At 44.1% G+C, this 21,710-nt stretch overlaps 1 protein-coding gene across 2 annotated transcripts in view; it reads left to right on the top strand.

Moving 5' to 3' along the window:
* NR5A2 (nuclear receptor subfamily 5 group A member 2) overlaps positions 1 to 21,710 on the top strand; it is a 117,849-nt gene that overhangs the window by 56,898 nt on the left and 39,241 nt on the right. For both annotated transcript variants that reach the window (XM_066597174.1, XM_066597173.1), the window contains exon 5: positions 16,615 to 16,734. In XM_066597174.1, the coding sequence (XP_066453271.1) occupies positions 16,615 to 16,734 (120 nt within the window). The remainder of the gene's footprint in view (positions 1 to 16,614; positions 16,735 to 21,710) is intronic.

Here is a 21,710-nt window from a genome sequence, read left to right as displayed (position 1 = left end):
TAATGCCAGTATCATGTCACAACATATCAAATGTCTAAGTATATGACAGCTTTCAGTATATGGCAGTCCATGAATTCAAGTCTCAGAAACTTAACAGTTCATTGTCCTTAGTATAAGCTATATCTTCTGCAACAAGGTTTCTGACTATCCTCTACCAGTCTTGATGGTGTGCATATGTTGCATTTTTTTTTTTTGAGGCCAACCTTACTTACAGTTCCGTAGGGCAATAATCGCTGCTGCTACCGACCCTGGCTTGTTTGAGGTCAACTTTGGTCTTTATCATAGTCCAGTTGACCACTGCTGGTTGGGGCTGTAGTGTGACTACTCTCTCCCTCTTGGCTCCAGCAATGCAAGCAGAAGCTTCCAAGCCCCCCTTCCAGTCTCTGTACAGCTCAGGAGGCAGCCTCTCATTCTACCATTTGGCACCCCTTGTCTCCCACAGCCAGCAGTTTCTTCTTCTTTCTGTGTAGCATCTCTGTACTGCAGTCCTGCTATGGTGCAGCCTAGTCCTTTTTATATGGCGCCAAAGGCACCGAGAAAGATCCTGAGCATTCAGGGCCAGAGGGCAGGGCTTAACCCGACACTTCACGGAGCATGGATCTTCCGGTGCTTCTGTGCACCACAATCTTCTGCAGTGTGCCTGATTCTGTCGCACGGTTCTGGCGCTGTTCCTCCACTTCCCCTGCCTTATCTGACAGGGGGTCGGAGCTTAGCGTGGCCATAGCGTCTACTCATCCGAGATACTGTGAAACACTTTCAGTAGTAAAAGGGGATTCGAATACTGATCTTCCCTCTTATAACATGTTCCATACACTGCACACACAGAGAGGAGGAGATCCTGCTCCACTATTCTCTTATATTCTTGCACGCACGGAAGCAGCTGCAGTATGGAGGACATTATACAACAGTACAGAGTAGTGTAGCTGTGAATCTTGCACTGGGGTGAGATAAAAAACTTACCCCGGTACTAGAGCCAACAGGGTCTCTGTGTGGCTATGCCTCTCAAACATATCTGCATATTGCAAACTCAACATATATTTTCTATCGAACTCTACGGAAGAAATCACACTGGGGACGTGGTGATGGCAAAATCAATAGAGGAGTTTAAGAGGGGGCTAGATGCCTTTCTAGAGCGCTATGATATTACAGGATATAGACATTAAATAACCAGCGTGGTTCTTGATCCGGGTCTTGGAGTCAGGTAGGGACTTCCAAAGGTAATCCATGGATTATTCTGATTGCCATAATGGAGTCGAGAAGGAATTTTCCCTCCAAATGGGCTAATTGGCTTCTGCCTCGTTAGTTTTTTTTGCCTTCCTCTGGATTGATGGGCAGTGGGGGGTGGAAACAGACTGAACTGGATGGACATTGTCTTCTTTCAGCCTAACATACTGTGTTACTATGTTATGGTACTCAGAATTCTGCCACAGATGTGCAATGTGAAGTGTGCAGATCCAACGAGCATTAACCTCATTTAACAGGATTAATCTATGTCAGGCGTATTTGCTGACTTTTCCAAATAAAATTCATGGGAATAAGCATGCTACTTTTTCTTGCCATTTGTTTTTGTATCCACGCATACATTTTCCATAGCATGTGTGAATGGGGTGGCAGAAACCCCATTCACATGTATGGGATGCAGATTGTTTGAAGATTTGACATGGTTTTCAGAGAAAATTCTGCACCAAAATCTGCCGTGTGTAAACATACCCTCACTCCACCTCTGTTTCCGGCTTCACTGCCTCTCCATAGACTTCTATGGGCAGCTGTAATCAGAGTTGTAAAGTTGTCTATAATCGGTGGTATACTTTAATAAAATAACTGACTCCATGAAGACATTAGACCTAGAAACTGTTCCACTCCAGTCTGCTAATACCGAGCTCCTCTGAAAAATCAAAGGGAATGTCATAAAGCATGGAATGTGCAGGTGACAGTTACATCAATACATGTAATACTGCAACACATGAGATCCTTGTATACGTTAACAGTAATTTATAGCTCCTCTTGCAGCAGCTTGATAGTAAGATGTCTCGGGTTTGCTTTGTGACCGCCTGATATCTGACAGTCTGTGGTATACAGAATTAGATTACTGTATCTCATTATTAGAATCATTTTCTAGATGGAATGTCCTGTAGTGGCAACATTAACACTAGATGTACTAACCGAAACACATCAAGAACAGAAGTGTTACCTTCAAGGTGCAACATGAAAATAGAAATGTAACTAATCTCTTAAATAGATATCATCGAGTATACTCGCTAAGGCGCATTAGTCGAGCGAGTAGTGCCTTAGCCGAGTATCTCCCCGCTCGTCTCTAAAGATTCGGGGGCCGCTGGAGGGCGGGGAGCAGCGGGGTAGAGCGGGGAGGAACGGAGGGGAGATCTCTCTCTCCCTCTCCCCCCCCCCCCCCCCCCCCCCCGCAACTCACCTGTCACCCGTGCTGGCCCCCGAATCTTTAGAGACGAGCGGGGAGATACTCGGCTAAGGCACTACTCGCTCGAGTTATGTGCCTTAGCAAGTATACTCGCTCATCTCTACTATTAAACAACTCAGTTTCTCCTTGTGTGTCACAATAGTTAAAGGGCTATTCTTGGACTTTACTGAATGACTTATACTCAGGATAGGTCATCAATAGTTGATCGATGTGAGCCAGCTGCTTGGGATCCCTGGCGATCAGCTGATCGTTCGGCCCACTGTCGGTGCAGTATGGCATCATGGGTGGTCTGGGGAGGAAATATAATAGCCAACTTCATTGAAATCAATGGGAGCCTTGCCTCCTATCACACTTCCGACTCCTCATTGCGGTCTGAGTTGGATGCCTAATCTTGACCGCAATGAGGAGCTGGAAGTGTAATAGGAGACAGCACTCACATTAATTTCAAAGGGAAGGAAGCTGGCTATTATACTCCCCCCCCCCCTAGCACCTATGATGGTGCACTGCACCGACAGCTATTTGATGGGGATCCTGAGCGACGGGTCAGCATCGATCAGTTACTGCTGACTAGAGATGAGCGAACGTGCTCTTTTAGGGGAATTACTTGATTGAGCATCGCTTTTTTCGAGTAACTGCCTACTTGGGCAAAAAGATTCGGGGGCGGCGGGGTGGAGCGGGGGGTAGCAGGGGGGAACAGGGGGAGCTCTCTCTTTCCCCCCCGCTCACCCCCGGCGCCCCCTGAATCTTTTCGCCCGATTAGGCAGTTACTCGAAAAAAGCGATGCTCGCTCGAGTAATTGCTCTAAACGAGCACATTCGCTCATCTCTACTGCTGACCTATGCTGAGGATAGGTCATTGTCCCCAAATACCCCTTAAACTATGACGTGCAAGGAGAAACTCCTGTCAATTAACTACTACTCCTCAGTAGTTAACGCCCTGGAATATTCCTTTAATTCGGGTTTAACCCTTTGCAATCTAATTTTGGATTCAGGGTTTCCTAGGGGGCTTCCTCTTTCTGCCATTATACAATGACACCATCTGCTGGCTAGAGCTAGTACTGTGGTATGGGACATGCTGGAAAGGCCCCCGATAACATAGCGGTCAGTAATCTACAGTAAGAATACCCTGCTGGACATCTTCCCACATCGGAGTTGTACAGCCTTCAATCACAATATCTTTAGACGTCAGACAGGGGATTGGAAAGGGTTAATAGAGTAATGGATTAGTATCTTATGTACTGCACATCTATATACGTATATATACACAAATTATTATTTTCTGCTGTCAATTTGTAGATATGTTAAAGTTTAACAATTTTCTCATTATATCAAGCTCAGATTATTTGGGCAGAGTTGGAAAATGTTTGGCTTTCTAGAAAGCACTGAGTTTATGAAGTTCTCTAAGAGCGCACAAAACTGCTTGGTTAGACAATAGACTATTCTGAATCACCCGGACTAATGAGGTCATATATCAGCATAGTGCAACTGTCACCTCATCGAACTCTTGACTATGACAGATGAACTCTAACTTATGCCTTGTTTTACTGTAGCAGAAATGCAAGCAAATACACGGGAGATATGTGGTCATATTCACTGAGCAGCAATTTGTCCAAGTAGGTGCTAATCATTAATGGATGCATGATTTAACATAGTGGTTCACAACTTTCCTATATTCCACGGACCATATTGGCAGATTTCGCTATTTTAAGGAGTTGGATTAAAAGGATGGCAGAATAGTGTATAAGTGCTCGGAGTGTCTTCTAGAGTTGTGAGCAAGGCTGGAGTTACATGACAGCATGGAATGTGCTTCATTACATCATGTTGTAGCCAATAGTGTGTTACATCTGTCTAAAATATGTGTCTACATGAGACAATGTACATGGTGAGACAAGTGGAAGCGATAAGCAGAATACCGCAGCATGGCATAGTTTACGGTGCGGGTCAGTGGTGACCGGTTTCCTTTAACTGAATTCTTTAAAATGTTCCACTTCTTAATAAGAGTCTGCATGTAAACCTGCCTGGCTGGGAAAAACGGAATGCAATGTCCCTCAGTGGGACTTATAATACGATCTTTCTGTGCATATTAATGAGGCTGACACTGTCTGTCTTTCTAGGTTATCAATTAAAATGTTGACTGGTTAATTAGAGTCATAGGACCAATATACTTCGTCTTCCTTTTTTGGCTGATAATTAATTTCAGCACTAATATCTCCCAGCATTGTATTAATGTGTATATACATGTAACCCCATCAAATGGAAAATTAAAAGTATCAGCCTAATATTATATAATCTCCGCTTGTGCCACCAAAACCGCATTCAGGTACAGACTCCATAAGACCTATAAATGTGTTCTGTGGTATCTGGCACCAAGATGTTAGCTGCAAATCATTTAAAGGGGTTTTCCAGGGAGAATGCTAGATAGGTCATCAATACTTGATCGGCTGGGGTCCATCGCTTCGGACCCCGAACAATCAGCTGAGCGGGCACATGCTGTCAATGCCACAAATACACAGAGGTCATAGCTGATGCAGTGGAAGTCTCTGCGCTGACCTCTGTGTAGTGGCCGTCGCTTGTAACTGCAGGCACAGCTCTCATTGAAATCAACCGGAGCCGTGCCTGCAGTTACAAGCGCCGGCCACTACATGGAGGTAGGCATGGAGGCTTCCACTCTGACCTCTGTATATTTGCAGCACTGACCGCATGCGCCTGCTCAGCAGATTAGTCGGGGTCCTGAGCGACAAGCCCCACCCGATCAAGTATTGATGACCTATCCTAAGGAGAGGTCATCGGTAGTATTCTCCCTGAAAAAACCCTTTAAGTCCTATATGTTGTGAGGCAGGACCTCCATGGATCGGACTTGCTCTTCCAGCATATCCCACAGATGCCAGGTTAAATTGGGGAATTTGAAGGCCAAGTTAACACCTTGAAGTTTGACAGGGCATATTATCCTGAGAACTCTGTTATTACGGAATACCATTACCATGAAGGTATGCATTAATGTTGATAAGTGACACATGTCAAAGCAACATCCACATGAATGTCAGGGCCTGAGGTTGACCAGCAGAGCATTACCTAGATCATCACACTGCCTTCACCAGTTTATCTTCTTCTCATTGTGTATCTTCCTACCATCTCTTTCCTGAATTTACAATACACAAGCAATTTGCCACCCACATGATGTGAAACAAAATGTGATTCATCAGACCAGGCCATCTTCTTCCATTACTCCATGATCCAGTTCTAATGCTCAGATACCCATTGTAGGCTCTTTTGGCAGTGGGCACTCTGATAGTTCTGCAGCTACGTAGTCTTGTACACTGCAAGCTGTTGTGCACTGCTTGTCTTGCCATCTTTGTACCACATAGCCAGCATTAACTTTGTGCTACAGAAGGTCTACTGAGGAATTTGACTAGATGGACTAGCCTTCAATTCCCACATGCATCAATGATTTTTGGGCGTCATTGACCCTTCTGCTGCTTCATTAGTTGGAGCATTTTTGATAGGTACTAACCACCTGTCACTTTGAAGAAGTTCTGACCCACTAGCAATCACAATTTGGCCCTGGTCACTCAGACCCTTACACTTGCCTGTGCTGCCTAACGTATCCCACATCTTGACAGGTGCCATTGTTACAAGATAATAAATCTTGCTCACTATATATATATATATATATATATATGTGTGTGTGTGTGTATATATATATATATATATATATATATATATATATATATATATATATATATATATATTTATATTTATATCAGTGCAGAAGTGCTATCATAGCAGTTTGTTGCTGGTCTGATAAACCGCATGCCCCATGATGTATATAGTGTAGTTCTCTGCTCAATCCTGAGTTAATATTAATCATTCATTCTCGCTTCTGTGGCTGGGTGTAATTAGCTCTGTAAAAACACTCATTAGTTTCTTTGCGGCTGCCCTTAACAAGAACCCTTAATTAAATTCTGACTTAGTGGGGGTCAGGTCAGTGTCACTGGGTGGCAGCAGGGGACTTCACCATCTTCTCATTTCCGGTTGGGAAATATGAGATTTATTTGTAATATATTCTGGGGCTTATTGCTTTATGGAAGCTGAGGTTAGGCACATTTAACCAATTTATTTGCCTTGGTGGTTTCTTATGCTGTCCAACCAATCTGTCACAGGATGGTTGCTGGTGTGTTAGTGTATATATTACTTTTATTGATGTAGTCTCTGAAGGTTTGTCAACAGGCTTTGGATAGAATTAACTACATTATAAATGGGTGTTATTATTTGCTTAATGTATGCCAAACACAGGTAGGCAGGAAGGAAGGAAGATATCTTCAATGAAGCCTTTTAATTCTCTGCTGCTACAAAAGTTGCTGAATTTGTAGGAAATGTATCCTCAATGGACCATACCGGGCGAAGAAATGGAGCATTACAAGAAATATATTCACATGAGCCAGGACGTTCACTACTTTTTAAACAACTTTTAATGTGATCTTGCTCTGACCACATTATGTTGATAGCCATAGGCTTAAAATAAAGTTCCTAGGCTCAAATGAAAAAATCTTCCCCACCTACTATGTGCCAATAATATGTGTTAGAGGGGCCTTTGGGCTTCTTTAGGCACCAGAGTTCCGATGCTACTACTACATTTGCATCTTCTATTCCTGCGCCCCAGTTGACTACATCCTCTCTCAGTGGCCACAATAACAGTCGTCCTAATAATTATCAAGCCAGTTACAGGGATGAATAGGACAGACAGACAAGTGGAAAGAATGGGCTAAAATAAAAAATAGCTAAGAAGTACACTTTACCCGTTAAATGGCCCCTTGGTCCAACACCACTGCTGTGGCCCCAAAAGCTCCTGCAGCTGCTCCGTGCCATTCTTCAAGTATGTAGATGGATGTCAGCAGCACACTTTTAAACACCCGCAAGGGACGGACACACAAATGCAAGAGCCACCTTACAGATCCTGACCCGATCAGATCCAAAAGTTCCAAGGTGAAATATAAAGCGATGGCAGCATATACGGTGATTTCAAGATGGTTTTTCCTTTTATTTCCTTCACAGATGGTAATGCCATTCTTCATTTATGTGACCAGTCTTGCCAAGCATTGGCCTCAGTCAGAAGTGTAACTTGAAGCTCCCGGGCCCCGATGTAAAACTTGGAACAGGGCCCTGAACTATAATATTTTATTCATAGTACTGGGTGAGAAGGGAGGCCTTATGGGCCCCCTAAGGCTCCTGGGCCCGGGTGCAAGCACATCCCCTGCATCCTCTATAGTTACGCCCCTGGCATCAGTGACCATTTGTGCATGAGCAGCATGTGGCCACTGAGCCATTTATTGGCTGTACGGAAATGTGAATGATGAACGTCACCTGACTGCGGCAAGAGCTTCTGAGGCCGCAGTTACTGGACGGCGGGGCGATTTAAAGGGCAGGTGCTGCTTAGTTTCTTTTTTCAGCCCATTCTTTGCCCTTTTGAAAACTTATGAAAAACCCCCTTTAGGCCTCCTTCCCACGAGCGTGACGGGCTCCGCAGCGTAATATTACGCTGTGAAGCCCGTCACGGCGCCCCCCAGAGCCCCTATACTTACCTGCGGGAGATAGCGTGAAATCGCTTCCCCGCCCACCGCCGCCCGTCACCGCCCACCGCCGCGCGTCACCGGCCGTGTCACGTGACGCGGCCGGCCGTGTCACGTGACGCGGCCGTGCGCGTCATATGGCGTCATATGACGCGCGGCGGTGGGCGGGAAAGCGTTTTTTCACGCTATCTCCCGCTGGTGACAGCGGGAGATAGCGTGAATGGACGGCTTCCATTGACTGCAATGGAAGCCGTCAGTGCGTACAGCCCGTCCTCACCCGCAGAAAATAGAGCATGCTGCGGGTGAGGACGGGAGAAATCGCGGTGCGTAATTCCGCGGTGGAATTACGCATCGTGAGCATTGTGCTATTAGGTTCAATAGAACCTAATAGCTGCGGGCAACGCAGCGGATTTTCGCCGCGAATTACGCGGCGGAAATCCGTTCGTGGGAAGGAGGCCTTAAGGTGCAAGAATGACAGAAACCAAAACTTTGGTCTGAGCCCACTGGTATGTTGCTGCAGTACCATATAGTACTACATCAGCGTATAGTGTACCCTAATGTCTGCGTAAGGGTGCGTTCACACGAGCGTAGGCGTATTTACGTTCGCACGAGCGCAGCGTATAATTGCCGGAAAGAACGTTTTTCGCCGATCACGACCAGAGCTAGAAAGCGTATTTTCGTTTGTTCCTACTTTGCAAACTATCTTTTCGGCGATCGAATATGCGTTGGCGCGTATTTCAGTCGCATATGTTCCGTTTTTTTTTCGGGTTGCCGTTTTTACGCGCCGTAAAATCGCCCATGTGAACGAATACATTGGAAACCAATGCCTCAGATGGTCACGTTTATACGATTGGGCACAAAAACGCGCCGTTTATGCGCTCGTGTGAACGCACCCTTACACAAAATTTCCTCATTAGTGTATATTAGACTGCCTCATAAAACCTATGGCTTTTAGACAAGCCTAAACTGCTGTTTATATACATAATAGGCATCTAATATTTATCTGAATAATTGATTGAACAATGAGACGCTCATAATTAGTTCCTCGTCAAGCTGTTGAAGCCGTCTTTGAGTCTCCAAGCTGTTTTAATTTATTAGTAATATATATAAGGATAACGCATCTAGAGGTTAACAGAAAGCTTTTTTAATTTATTCCGGGGGGAAAATTAGGGATTTCAGTGGTGTGAACGAGGCAAATTCCATCTTCTCAAAGCATCTGATCATCCTAAATCCTCATACATCTCATATCTGCACTGTATCCTGAGGGACGAGATATCTTTATATTAACTGCTTACTTTTTAGGCAAGATCTTCTTACATTTTAGTTAACCCCATTAGTTTGAAATGATTACATTGAAGTGCCAACTTTTTCTTTAGAAGGATTTCCATTCTGATGAATGGGATGCTTATTTGATACGGATTTGTCGCAAATTCAGGGCTCCTGCAGACGAGCGTACGTGTAGCTACGCTCGTGATAGCATGACATAATTGTACTTTGAAGAGAAGGCTATTGCATGCATATCCACGCAATGTAGTGTACTTTCCTGCGCTGTCAGGACCATTCACATTGCCGTTTCACACCCGCACTGTCATTGAACAGGCTGTGCAGCCTAATCAGTCGCCGATGCTATCGATTTTGTGTGGATCATGTGCACATTTGCGCACCCCCAGAGACCCTATTGTGTCTTAGATATGCACAAAAATAGGGCATGTTCCATATATTTTCACGCACGTGAAAATAAAGCGCAAGAATCCTTAGGCCCTCCATGGCTTTAGTGTGGAAACCATGCCAATTCCACATCAATGGCTTCTGCATATGGGCGAGCTTGAGTGCATTTTTGCATGCGCTAAATCGATCGCGAAAGACGCATAGAACCCATTAAAATCGCCCATATACAGAAGCTCTTAATGTGGAATTGACATGGATTACACATCAAAGCCATCTCCAAATACTCTGTGTGAGCAGGGAGGGCCTAAGGATGGACTCAGAAGTGGTATAAAAATGTGCCATAAAATCTGTAACAGCAATTCTGCAGATTTCGATAACGAATTTCACACAGCATTGAAGCCTATGATGAAATTACGCATCCAAAATCCACAGGCTTGTAGAAAACAGCAGAAAGCATCTCCACAGTAGGAAAAAACAACATGGAAATACTTTCATTCTACATGTTGCAATTTTTTTTTTATCCCCATAGAAAAACATGGTGCCACGAAAACTACGCTACATCTGAATTCACCCTCATCATCTCAATTTGCTTTTAGAAGTTACTGGTTATTAGCTTCACTGTACTGCACATGTTTCAGATACATGAAGGTTAATGATCAACACTATCACATAAAAGGTTGGCCATTTACATATAGTGCATAAGAATGTCCGTTCATTAAAAGTTAGTCAAATCTCTATATCTGTCTTCTGCTTGTGGCAGGAGCAGCATTCCTCCCACCCCAAGGACACACAGAGCTAGATTAAAACACAATTTTCATTAAAAAGATTTGGAGTGACTGGCATTGCTTGCTTGTAGCATTGGGGACTTGGATTCATTTCCACATAGTTCATTAATCTGCATAGAGTTTAGTTTATTTGCTTTTCACGTATGCATTTCTGCATATCTACTGCTTGCTGCAACTTTTTCCAACGTTCACATTCCATACCATATCAATTATTGTACTACAGATTCATGTGTATGTAATAGAAAATATAAGAGATTGTAAACTATTGTTTCCTGTTGTCTATATAATACAAATATTTTCTGCAGCACTGCAACACTTGGTGACAGATACAATGCAGTGGATGCTGTAGTCTGCATAAGAAGAATCATGACTTTTCACAGATAAATCTTAAAGGGATAATCCAAAGGGATGGCCTATTAGAAGGATAGGTCATCAGAGGTAGAGCAACGGGGTTCTGTTGCCAGCGTCCCCCACTAATCCGCTGCCTGCTTGTGCACTTAGCTGATTTCTGCAGGAAGCATACAACTCAGTACTCACTGTAGTGGCCAGGCATGGTATTGCAGGCCTAGCTCACATTGAAGTGAATGGAAACTTGGCCTGCAATACAAAGCCTGGCCACTATGATGGGAACGGAGCTGTCTGCTTCCTGCAGAAATCAACTCCATTGTATGAACACACCAACCCAGCAACCAGCTGATCAGTGAGAGTCCCAATCGACACACCCTCTCTGATCTATTGTTGATGGCCTATCCTGTTCATAGGCCATCAGTAGTTTACAACTGGACAACCCCTTTAATTTTGCAAGTAAAAGTATAGGTAATCATCTGGGCCATTTTGTAAAAGAACTTTGTATAGAAAATGTGCCATTTCTTTTCTACAGCTTCTTGCCTCAGTTAATAGGCTGCATAAGAAGTGAGAACAAAAGTACAAAACTTAATAATATCTATAATTGATAAATATTATTCATTTGCCAATTAAAATACGCCCTGTAGCTATGCTCAGGGATATATGGTAAAAAAAAACCAAATACATATGTATCATAATTTTTAAAGTCCTATAACAATAAGATCTAGAAATGAGGTCGGTGGGGAGAACAAGAGGTCAAAGGTCACAGTAATGAAGTCCTTCTTGCGGTTCTTATATAGGGCCAGATCAATTTCCTTGCTTTAGGTTATTGATCTCACATTCATTGGTCTATCTTCTCTTAGACTGATTGGCGTGTGCAATATGGGGTGGATGAATTTCTGACCCCGAACATCATAAAAGAGAGAATGGGTGACATAGTGTCCTGATCTATTGTGGGTATGTTATTGGCGGCTACTGCGATTCAGTTCGCTAGGCATGAAATAGGAAGTGGGAACGTATGGCAGAGGAACGGTGGGGCAGAATGCTTCCAGTGCCGCTCTGACACTTCAAATGGGCAATCCCTCTGAGCTTTCTAATAGATCAATAGTATAAACTAAGTAGCGCTGCCTTTTCTGTTTCCAATTAGTTGCAATTAGGATAAATCTACCGATTTACAGTATCTATGGAGCACATGAAAAGTTTATAGCTTTGTATTCTCTTTGTATAAATATTTGTATTTTTATCTCATAGTTGTTTTCTTTGGGAGCTTTTAATTTTCAACATAGGAGAGAAAAAGAAACATTTTACTGTTACTTACTTGCAACATAATAGAACAGCAATAACAATAATAGTAGGAGCTAATACCCTGTTTCCCTGAAAATAAGACATACCCTGAAAATAAGACATAAAATGCAAAATGATTTTTCAGGCTTTTTGAGGATGCTTGAAATATAAGCCCTACTCCAAAATTAAGCCCTGCTAACAGTTAATTAAAAAAGTCAATTTAAATAGTGTCCAGGCAGCTATACAAGTAAAAAAGTTAAACCTTTTTGAACAAAAATTAATATAAGACACTGTCTTATTTTCGGGGAAACACGGTATGTTCATAAAATCAGTGCAGAAAAGGCTGCAAAGCATCAGAGCAGAGAGTGACAGATGCTGAGGCAGCGGCAGTGGGAAATAGAGTCAGTGAGCTGTAAATAAAGCCCCGTCAGGCAGGGCTCTCGCAGAAAGCTAAGTGCCTGCAGTTGTGTAGACATGATACTTTAACATGTTTACAGTTCAACTCGAGTCCTTCACTTATGTGTCTACACAAATACGCAGCGCTGGGGCCACACACCTGCCTCTGTAGCCATTCATAGATTGCAGTATACACATATACGCCTACAACCTCCTGGGCATTGCTATAAGCAGCAGCTTCCTCCATCTTCTTCCTATTGTTAAGCATGAACAAGTGTGTGATCTGAAGCAGAAAATGTGTTAGCATGAAAATTCTTTCGCCTCTGATCCCATAACACAGGAAGGAAACTTTCCTGTATACAGGAAGAATCTGCTATATCCCTTCAACACTAGTGCTATAAACTGGTTACATCACATGTAAGTTCTTACTGCGCCACTGCTGTACTCCTGTCTAGTCCCCGCTGTACTGATGGCCATGGAGACAATTATTATATCCAGGCAGCCATAATGCTGTATATGACCGGGATATTTATTATCAATGCATTGTATTTTGAAAGGCAAAAGAGGACTCTGTGATATTGGTAACGGGATGAAAATTAGGATTCTCCACATTCCACCAAAGTTCTACCAAGCAATACTAAAACCATGATAAATAACACAAAATTGCTCAGTTGACAACATAATATGCTGACTTATGTCACTTAGTAACTTATAATGTTACCATGAATCATGTTTGAACTGTCTAGATAGAAATTGGTATCTTCTTAGTTTTCATAGAATCATAGAATGGTAGAGTTGGAAGGGACCTCCAGGGTCATCGGGTCCCACCCCCTGCTCAGTGCAGGATCACTAAATCATCCCAGACAGATATTTGTCCAGCCTTTGTTTGAACACTTCCATTGAAGGAGAACTCACCACCTCCCGTGGTAACCTGTTCCACTCATTGATCACCCTCTCTGCCAGAAAGTGTTTTCTAATATATGACTATGCTCCATCAAAGTTAGAGGAGGGTGAGCACATTATACAGTAATGTATACAGTATATATATATAGTGTGATGTCATGGCTATAGAAGATTTATCAGATACAGATGTGTCTCCATAACAAAGCCAGCCACCGTATGACCCCATAATAATGCTGGCCATAACGCTCTTCTAATAAAGCCAGCTGAAAAGCACCATGATCAAGGAAGGCATGCACCATCCTTCTTCTACCAACCTGCCATCATTAAACTCAAAACTTACATTATGGCGCTGGCTGTTGTATTACTGATCTGTTCCATGCCCTGTGTTGTGGCGCTGATAGCAGGTATCTAAACTGCTGATCGGCTGGGGTCCCAAGTGGCAGGCCCAAGCTGAAGATAGGTCATCAGTAGTATTTGCCCCCAGAAAACCTTTTAGTTTGCTCGCAACTAAAGTCCCCAAGTACTTTTTGTGTATGTGCATACTGGAGCAACAAGCGCGAGGCAGCTGCTGTCAATATTGTCTTCAGTTATGGGCCAAAATGCACTAGAAATACATATTAGTGTTTCACAGGTTGAGGGTTCGTCATTTTAGGAAAAACTGCTGAAGGATGAAATAATAATTGTGTAAATATATCCGAGGACAATACAGTTTTATACCCAGGACTGTGACTGTAACAAGGTGGAATCCTCTACATCTAGAGGAAAGAAGCTTTCTACACCAACATAGAAGGGGTTCTTTACTGTAAAAGCAGTGAGACTATGGCAAATTCACTAAAATAGAGGGGCCTGGACTCCTTTCTTGAGCGATACACTATTATATGTTATAATCATTAATAACTTCAGAATGGTTGTTTATCCAGGGATTATTCTGATTGCCAGGGAGTCAGGAAAGAATTTTTTCCCTAGATGGGGAAAATTGACTTTTACCTCATTAGAGGGTTTTTGTGCCATTTTTTTGGATCAACATTGGGGGTAATAAGCTTAACTGGATGGACATATGTCTCTTTTCAGCCTTACATACTATGCTACTTTAAGCGTACGCTACCATATTAGTCATAATAACATGGCGATCCAGATCTGATCCAAATTACTTTGGGAGAAACTACAACTTAAAGTAATGTACCGTAAATGGAAAGAAAACAATGTTGACTATGAGAGAGATGTAACCTCTAGAGATGAGCGAGTATACTCGCTAAGGCACATTACTCGAGTAGTGCCTCAGCCGAGTATCTCCCCGCTCGTCTCTAAAGATTCGGGGGACGGCGCGGGTGACAGCTGAGTTGCGGTGGGGAGCGGGGGGGGGGGGGGGGAGAGGGAGAGAGAGATCTCCCCTCCGTTCCTCCCCGCTCTCCCCCGCCGCTCCCTGCCCCCCGCCAGTCCCCGAATCTTTAGAGACGAGCGGGGAGATACTCAGCTAAGGCACTACTCGCTCGAGTAATGTGCCTTAGCGAGTATACTCGCTCATCTCTAGTAACCTCTAGTAGTCATGTACGGTACATAGAAATTCTGAGTGGTGAGACTGCAGTTCATTTTCATTAGCCAATTAACCTGTTTCATCTGAGCAGTGGCTGTAACGTGAAACACGTATATAAATGTAAATTGTGAGCCTTTCGATGATTAATACTTGGCATTTGATGAGTGGAGCTGGTATTTGACACAACATTTTTCTTGCATGTTTACAGAAGTTTTGCTCTATCATGAAAACAGGACGTCTTTAATCATTAACGATGTTGCCCCTGAGAACACTAACCCCTCTCACAATGCCAGTCCTGTATGACTCTCATTCCTGTACACAACATCAATATTGGGAAGTCTCACGTCGCTGCTCGCCAAGATAATTCTGCCTCCCTCCCGTAATTAATGCGATAACCATATATGTATATTCCTGGACTCTGCGGGGACCAGACCAAGTTCTCAGAGAAAAAAGCACCTGGTTTTACAAATCTTTAATTCTTCCCCTCACACTGGCAGGGCTTCCTACCAAGAAAGGAGAGATAATGTTTTAATGTGAAGATAAGGACAGCTGTTTCAGGCATTCTGACACATACATGGGTTCTTGTGGGAGAGGACAGATGGTCCACATTCATTTACGCACAGCATAGAACAAGCCAAAGTGTTGCAATAGAAATATATTAGAGCAATTTAGTGTAATTACACCTCCTCTATTTTACCAGGGGTATCAGCTCTAACCATACACTTACTGTAGATAGTGTATCTAATACGGATGCCGTTGTATCACCTGTGAATATAGCTGCTTGACTTTTCGAGTTGCTAAAAATGATATCCCACTTTACCTCTAAATACTGGACCTCTGTACTGCAGATGGTCCACACGGCTCGCCGTCTGACTTGCGCAGTACAGATTTTTAAAAATCTCCTGCTTTCCCGCAGAATTGACTTCAATGCGGGAACAGAACAGAAATGGAGCATGCTGCAATTTGTTTTCTGTACCAAAAGGTCCGCAAATCAAACCAGCATACTTTAATTAATTTGCGGACGGCTTGATTTGTGGATCTCCCGCATGGTGCCTTGTGTGGATTCCGTAAGTCAAATCCGCCCGTGGATATTGTGCCTAAGCTTAGTTCATAGGGCTCAAAGTAGCTATCAGATTCTCTTCAAGATAACATTAATTGACTTATTTAACCCTTGGACTTGCTAGCGTGGATACTGTTTTATGGTGAATTATCAGTACGTTAAGCTTAAGGCCATTGAAACACAACGATTATTGCTCAAAAGCCGTCTTCTGAGCGATAATCGTTGCGTCTGAACATGCGGCCATCGTGCACTATTTGTTCATCGCTCATTTCTAGCCAGCTCGGAATTAGGGATGAGTCTTATCAGCACCGCCTGCTGAGATCTCAGAGGGCGGTGCTGATAGCATTCTTTCAGCTGGTATCTCGCTGGCAGTTCTGAGCGGCACACCAGCTGAAAGCGCCGAGAACAATGCAGCTGTTTGCATATTTAAAACAGCTGCATTGTTCTCTGAGCTACCACCGCTCCGCCTGCATTAACTCTTGAGTAGCTAATTAGCTACTTAGAGTTATGCAAAGATGATCGCTCAAAACTGTCACTCAAACTGTCGTTCATCGCTCCGTGTAAATGGACCTTTAGTCCACTGGTAAATAACAAATTAATTAAACAATTAGTAAATATGTTAATTATATATTATTGCAGGTAGATGATCAGATGAAGCTGTTGCAAAATTGTTGGAGTGAGTTGCTAATTCTGGATCATATATTTCGTCAAGTTGTACATGGGAAAGAAGGCTCCATCCTCCTGGTTACAGGCCAACAAGTAAGTCCTGGCTCTTGTGATTTTGACATATTATTTACACATATTGTCTATATATATATAGTGATGCAGAAGAAAAAGAGGGCTTAAAGCGATCCCCTGGGTCTAGACAAAGATGACCAAATAACTTCTCTGACTACCTGCTGCACGCTGTGTATTACTATGCATTAGTAGTCGAAGACACTACACCTGCTTTGATTGACCAGTGCTGCCCACGTGAGCCGTGCCGGCCGGTTGGAGCACCATTCAGGGTCTTAGACTACCACTGCATACTATACACAGTGTATATACATTAGGTAGTCAGAGAAGTGGTTTGGCCATATTTGTTCCTCTAGGACTAGTGGGTGGCTTTAATGTCTACATGACAGATATGATACTTTTTGCCATTCCTTTAGGGGGTGACGTTATTAGTCACAGCTCTGGGACAATACTTATGTGAGTATATTTACAGCAGGTCTTGTTTCAGAATAGTCGTCACTATGAGATACTGATGATGAGTTGGGGAGTGTCTAGAATGTACACTATAATGCTATACTGTAGTGCTTGTTTTACAGCAGTATGGACTAGTGAACATTAAGAGAAACCCAATGGCTGCCCCCTTACTGACAGACCCCGGAGCCGATATAACATAAGAACTGACTTGCCACATCTATTCCTGGACACACTGTGTTATACATGACAACAGGTGCACATTGTCGCAGCTCGCACGAACACACGGAACTTGTCACCTGTTCCCATGCTTACATTTCACAAGCACAACTTAATGACTTTGATGTGTTTATAGGGTTAAAAGGCTGTCCAACTGAAAAGCACTTTAGTGATAAAGGCATGTATAATGAGGCAAAGGGTGAAGCACAGATAGGTGCATGGCATAAGATCATTCTTATATGGAGGCAAACTGTACTGATGGTTAGTTCATTAAAAAGACAAAGACGTATAACACTTGGTAGGAACACATTTAATTGTTTAAAGGGGTTGTCCATGACTTTACTATTGATGACCTTCCCTCAGGATAGGTCATTAATAGTTGAGCAGTTGGGGTCCACCACTAGGAATCCCTTCTGATCAGTTGATATAGAGCCAGTATTCTTTGTAGAGAGCTCTGTCTGTTGTGCAGTGGCCGAAATTGCTATTGCAAGCATGGCTCCAATGGAAGGAAAAGAAAAATATGTATTTTTTTGTATTACCGCATTCAAAGACTTCTAACTCTTTTTCGATCATTTTGAGATGGTTATTTGTGGGATGAAATGTACGTTTTAATGGTGATTTATTGGTTTATATTTGGTGATTTATAGAACTTTTTAATAGCTTTCTATACATTTTTTTATTAGGCAGAATATGCAAAACTACCTACTTTGGCCATGCTTTTAATATACTTTTTTTCTATGGTATTCCCTGTGTGGGCTAAATAATGAGCTAATTTTTCTCATGGGTCATTATAGAAGCGATGATATACCAATTTTGTGATGTGTGATTTTTCTTTTTTAGTGCGCATTCACACGAGCGTGTGCATACATAGGTGTGCAAAAAACCATGCTCCCATGTGCGTGCACAAACACGCGTGAATGCAGGTCCATGCAGCATTGCTTTCAATGGGGCCGCAGCTGCTGCTGGTGGCCCCATTGAAAGCAATAGGATGCCAGCAACCCATGCAGTGATTTTCAGGGAAGGGCTAGAAATATAAGCCTTCCCTGAAAATCATCCCTGGTTTGTGTAAAAAAAATAAAACTAAAAAAAAAAAATATATATATATTTAAATATATATATACTCGCCTCTCCGCCGCTGCCACGTAAGTATTCCCTGCAGGAAGTCCCCTTGTCCCTGAACAGTGTTCAGTGACAAGGGGACTCCCTGTGGGGAGTAAAGAATCCCCTGCCACAGCTGTGACGCGATGTTCTCCCATTGCTTTCAATGGGACCAGCGCTTCTGCAGCTCCATTGAAAGCAATGGGCTGCTGACAAACCCTGCAGAGATTTTCGGGGAAGGGTTTTAAATATAAGCCCTTCCGTGAAAATCATCCCTAGAATGTGCTAATTAAAAAAAAATTAATATATATATATATATATATATATATATATATATATATATATATATATACATACAGTATATTTACTCACCTCTCCGCAGCTGCCAGGGCTTAGGCGCGTCCAGCCACGTCTTCTCTTTGCACTGCTCTGAATCGCTTTCCCCACTCGCTGAAAGGGCTGTATCCGATTGGCTGAGCGCTCAGCCAATTACAGGCCTCGCTCAGCCATTCATTAAATGACAGCTGAGCACTGCCTGTGATTGGTCACAGCGCTCAGCCAATCACAGGCAGCACTCGGCCATTCATTGAATTCAATCCCTGCAGGGCTTGTCGGTGCTGCAGAAGAGCCAGTCACATTGAAAGCAATTGGAGAGCATCGCGATCCTCTGCCACGGCTGTGGCAGGGGATTCTTTACTCCCTGCGAGGAGTCTCCTTATCACTGAACACTGTGACAGTGCTGTCAGCATAGGCGTACCGGCAGGGGCTGCTGGGGTCGCAACGGCGGCCCGGCCCCTGCGCTTGAGGAGGCCTAGAGGCCCCCCTCCAGCATATACAGCTCTACTTTCACTTCCCGCTGTAGGCGGTCGCTTGCTAAGTTAGTGCGGTCCGGCCGACAGCACAAGCCAGAGAGTAGAGTAGGAGAAGGGGGGGGAGACTTGGAGAGAAGACAGGGGAAGAGGAGGGGGTAGGGGAAAGAGCAGAGAGGACACAGAAGCAGACTTACTGCACACGGGCACAGCACAGCAAGGCATCGAGTGGAGCAGGGATGAGGTCATCTCCCTGCTGCTTCCTCCTGCTGACACTGTGTACAGCTGCTCTCCTCAGCAGAGAAGTAGTCCAGGCACCAGGGTATGTATTTGCTTGTATGCCTGTCTGTATGTCTTTCTATGTGTCTATCTATCTTGCCTGTCTCATATCTATCTATCTATCTATCTATCTATCTATCTATCTATCTATCTATCTATCTATCTATCTATCTATCTATCTATCTATCTCACATCTATCTATCTGTCCATCTCTGAATCTCTCTCATATCTATGTATCTATCTATCCATCTCATATCTATCTATCTCTCTCTTAGGCCCCATGCCCACTTGCATGCACAGATTTCACTGCTCAATCCCGCAGTGAAATCCGTGCATGCCCACGGCCATGGAGAGGGAAAATACATTATACTCACCTCTCCAGACGCTGCGGTGCTCCCCTCTGTGCAGGCCTCATCTTCTTTCTACCGGTCGGCGGACATGCTTGGCACACCGGCAGCGTGCCGTGTGCATGTGCACCAATATTTTTTAAAATCTCCTGTTCTCCTGCGTATCCGCGGCACTGCACAAAAACAGCTGCGGCTGTGCCCCAGATACGAACGGCTTCCATAGGCTTTAATGGAAGCTGCAGGAGCCGTCCGCGCGGCAGATCCGCAGAAAATTGGTGCATGCAGCGATTTCTTCCTGTGCGTGTGACCCGCACTCTGGGAAGGAATCCCATCTGCATGCTTTTAGCTGCCCTACCGATGACAATGCATCCCTATGGGCAGCAAGATGCATGGATCTCCCGTGCGGGTCCACGTGCAGATTTTATAAATAAAATTTGCACGTGGACATTGGCCCTCAGGCATCGCTACGGGGCGAGTGGGAAAAGTGCCTGGGGGGGGGGGGGGCGAGCTGAACTTTTGCACCCAGGCCCCTGAGTCTTTAGGTATGCCCCTGGCTGTCAGTGTTCATTCACAAGGGAACTCCCCGCTGGGGAATATTGACACGCACCGCGGACCTATGGTGCACACATGTCCTATGTTTTGCTGGTATGTGGGTTTGCACGCCTGTAAAACACAGACATGTGAACACACCATAGGGAACCAATGGTTGTAATAGACGCATGGTTTTGTGCGCACCTATCTACGCACACACACATGCTCGTCTGAAAGCACCCTTAGGCCTTAGTCAGACGGGCGTTTTTAGCTGCGATTTGCGCATGCGCATGCGTCCGGCGATTTTATAAAACCATTGCTTTGCAATGGTATCGGACACATGAGCGCTTTTTATGCGCTCGTCCGATAAATTATAGAACAGAAATCGCAGATCGCACCTATCTGCGATCTGTGATTCCTGTTCTCTTCTCTATATGCGCTCAATGGGTCCGGCGGCAGCAGCGCCGACCCCATTGAGAACATATAGAAGACAAATCATTCTTCTCTGCCACAGCTGTAACAGCTGTGACAGAGAAGAACGATGTTTGCCCATTGAATTCAATGGAGCCGGCAATACAGCCGCTCCATTGAAAGCAATGGGCTGCCGGCGTGCGCGGGGTGAATTGTCGGGAAGGGCTTAAATATATAAGCCCTTCCCTGCAATTCATCCTAAAATGTGTTAAAATAAAAAAAAATTGTATACTCACCTTTCCGCTGCAGCCGGAGTTCTGCCGCGGCCGCTGTCAGTTCTCCTGAACTGCTTCTCGGCACTATTCAGCCGGCGGGGCTTTAAAATCCCCGCCTGCTGAATGATCTGCCTCTGATTGGTCACAGCCCTGACCAATCAGAGGCAGGTTTCACTCACACACCCATTCATGAATTCATGAATGGGTGAGTGACTGCTGCCTCTCAGCGCTGAGCCAATCAGGGGCAGGTCTGACTCACATCCATTCATGAATTCATGAATGGGTGTGTGAGACATGCCTCTGATTGGCTCAGCGCTGAGCCAATCAGGGGGCAGGTCTGACTCACACCCCCTTCACACCCACTGCAGGACGGCCGCGCGGAGCTCCGGCTGCCGGGAGAAGGTGAGTATATATATATTTTTTATTTTTACACATTTTAGGATGAATTGCAGGGAAGGGCTTATATATTTAAGCCCTTCCCGACAATTCACCCCGCGCACGCCGGCAGCCCATTGCTTTCAATGGAGCGGCTGTATTGCCGGCTCCATTGAATTCAATGGGCAAACATCGTTCTATATATT

Source organism: Eleutherodactylus coqui, chromosome 3 (assembly GCF_035609145.1).
Source record: "Eleutherodactylus coqui strain aEleCoq1 chromosome 3, aEleCoq1.hap1, whole genome shotgun sequence".
NCBI classification, from domain to species: domain Eukaryota; kingdom Metazoa; phylum Chordata; class Amphibia; order Anura; family Eleutherodactylidae; genus Eleutherodactylus; species Eleutherodactylus coqui.
The sequence above is the reverse complement of the archived record's forward strand: the minus strand, read 5'-3'. Positions and strand labels throughout refer to the sequence as shown.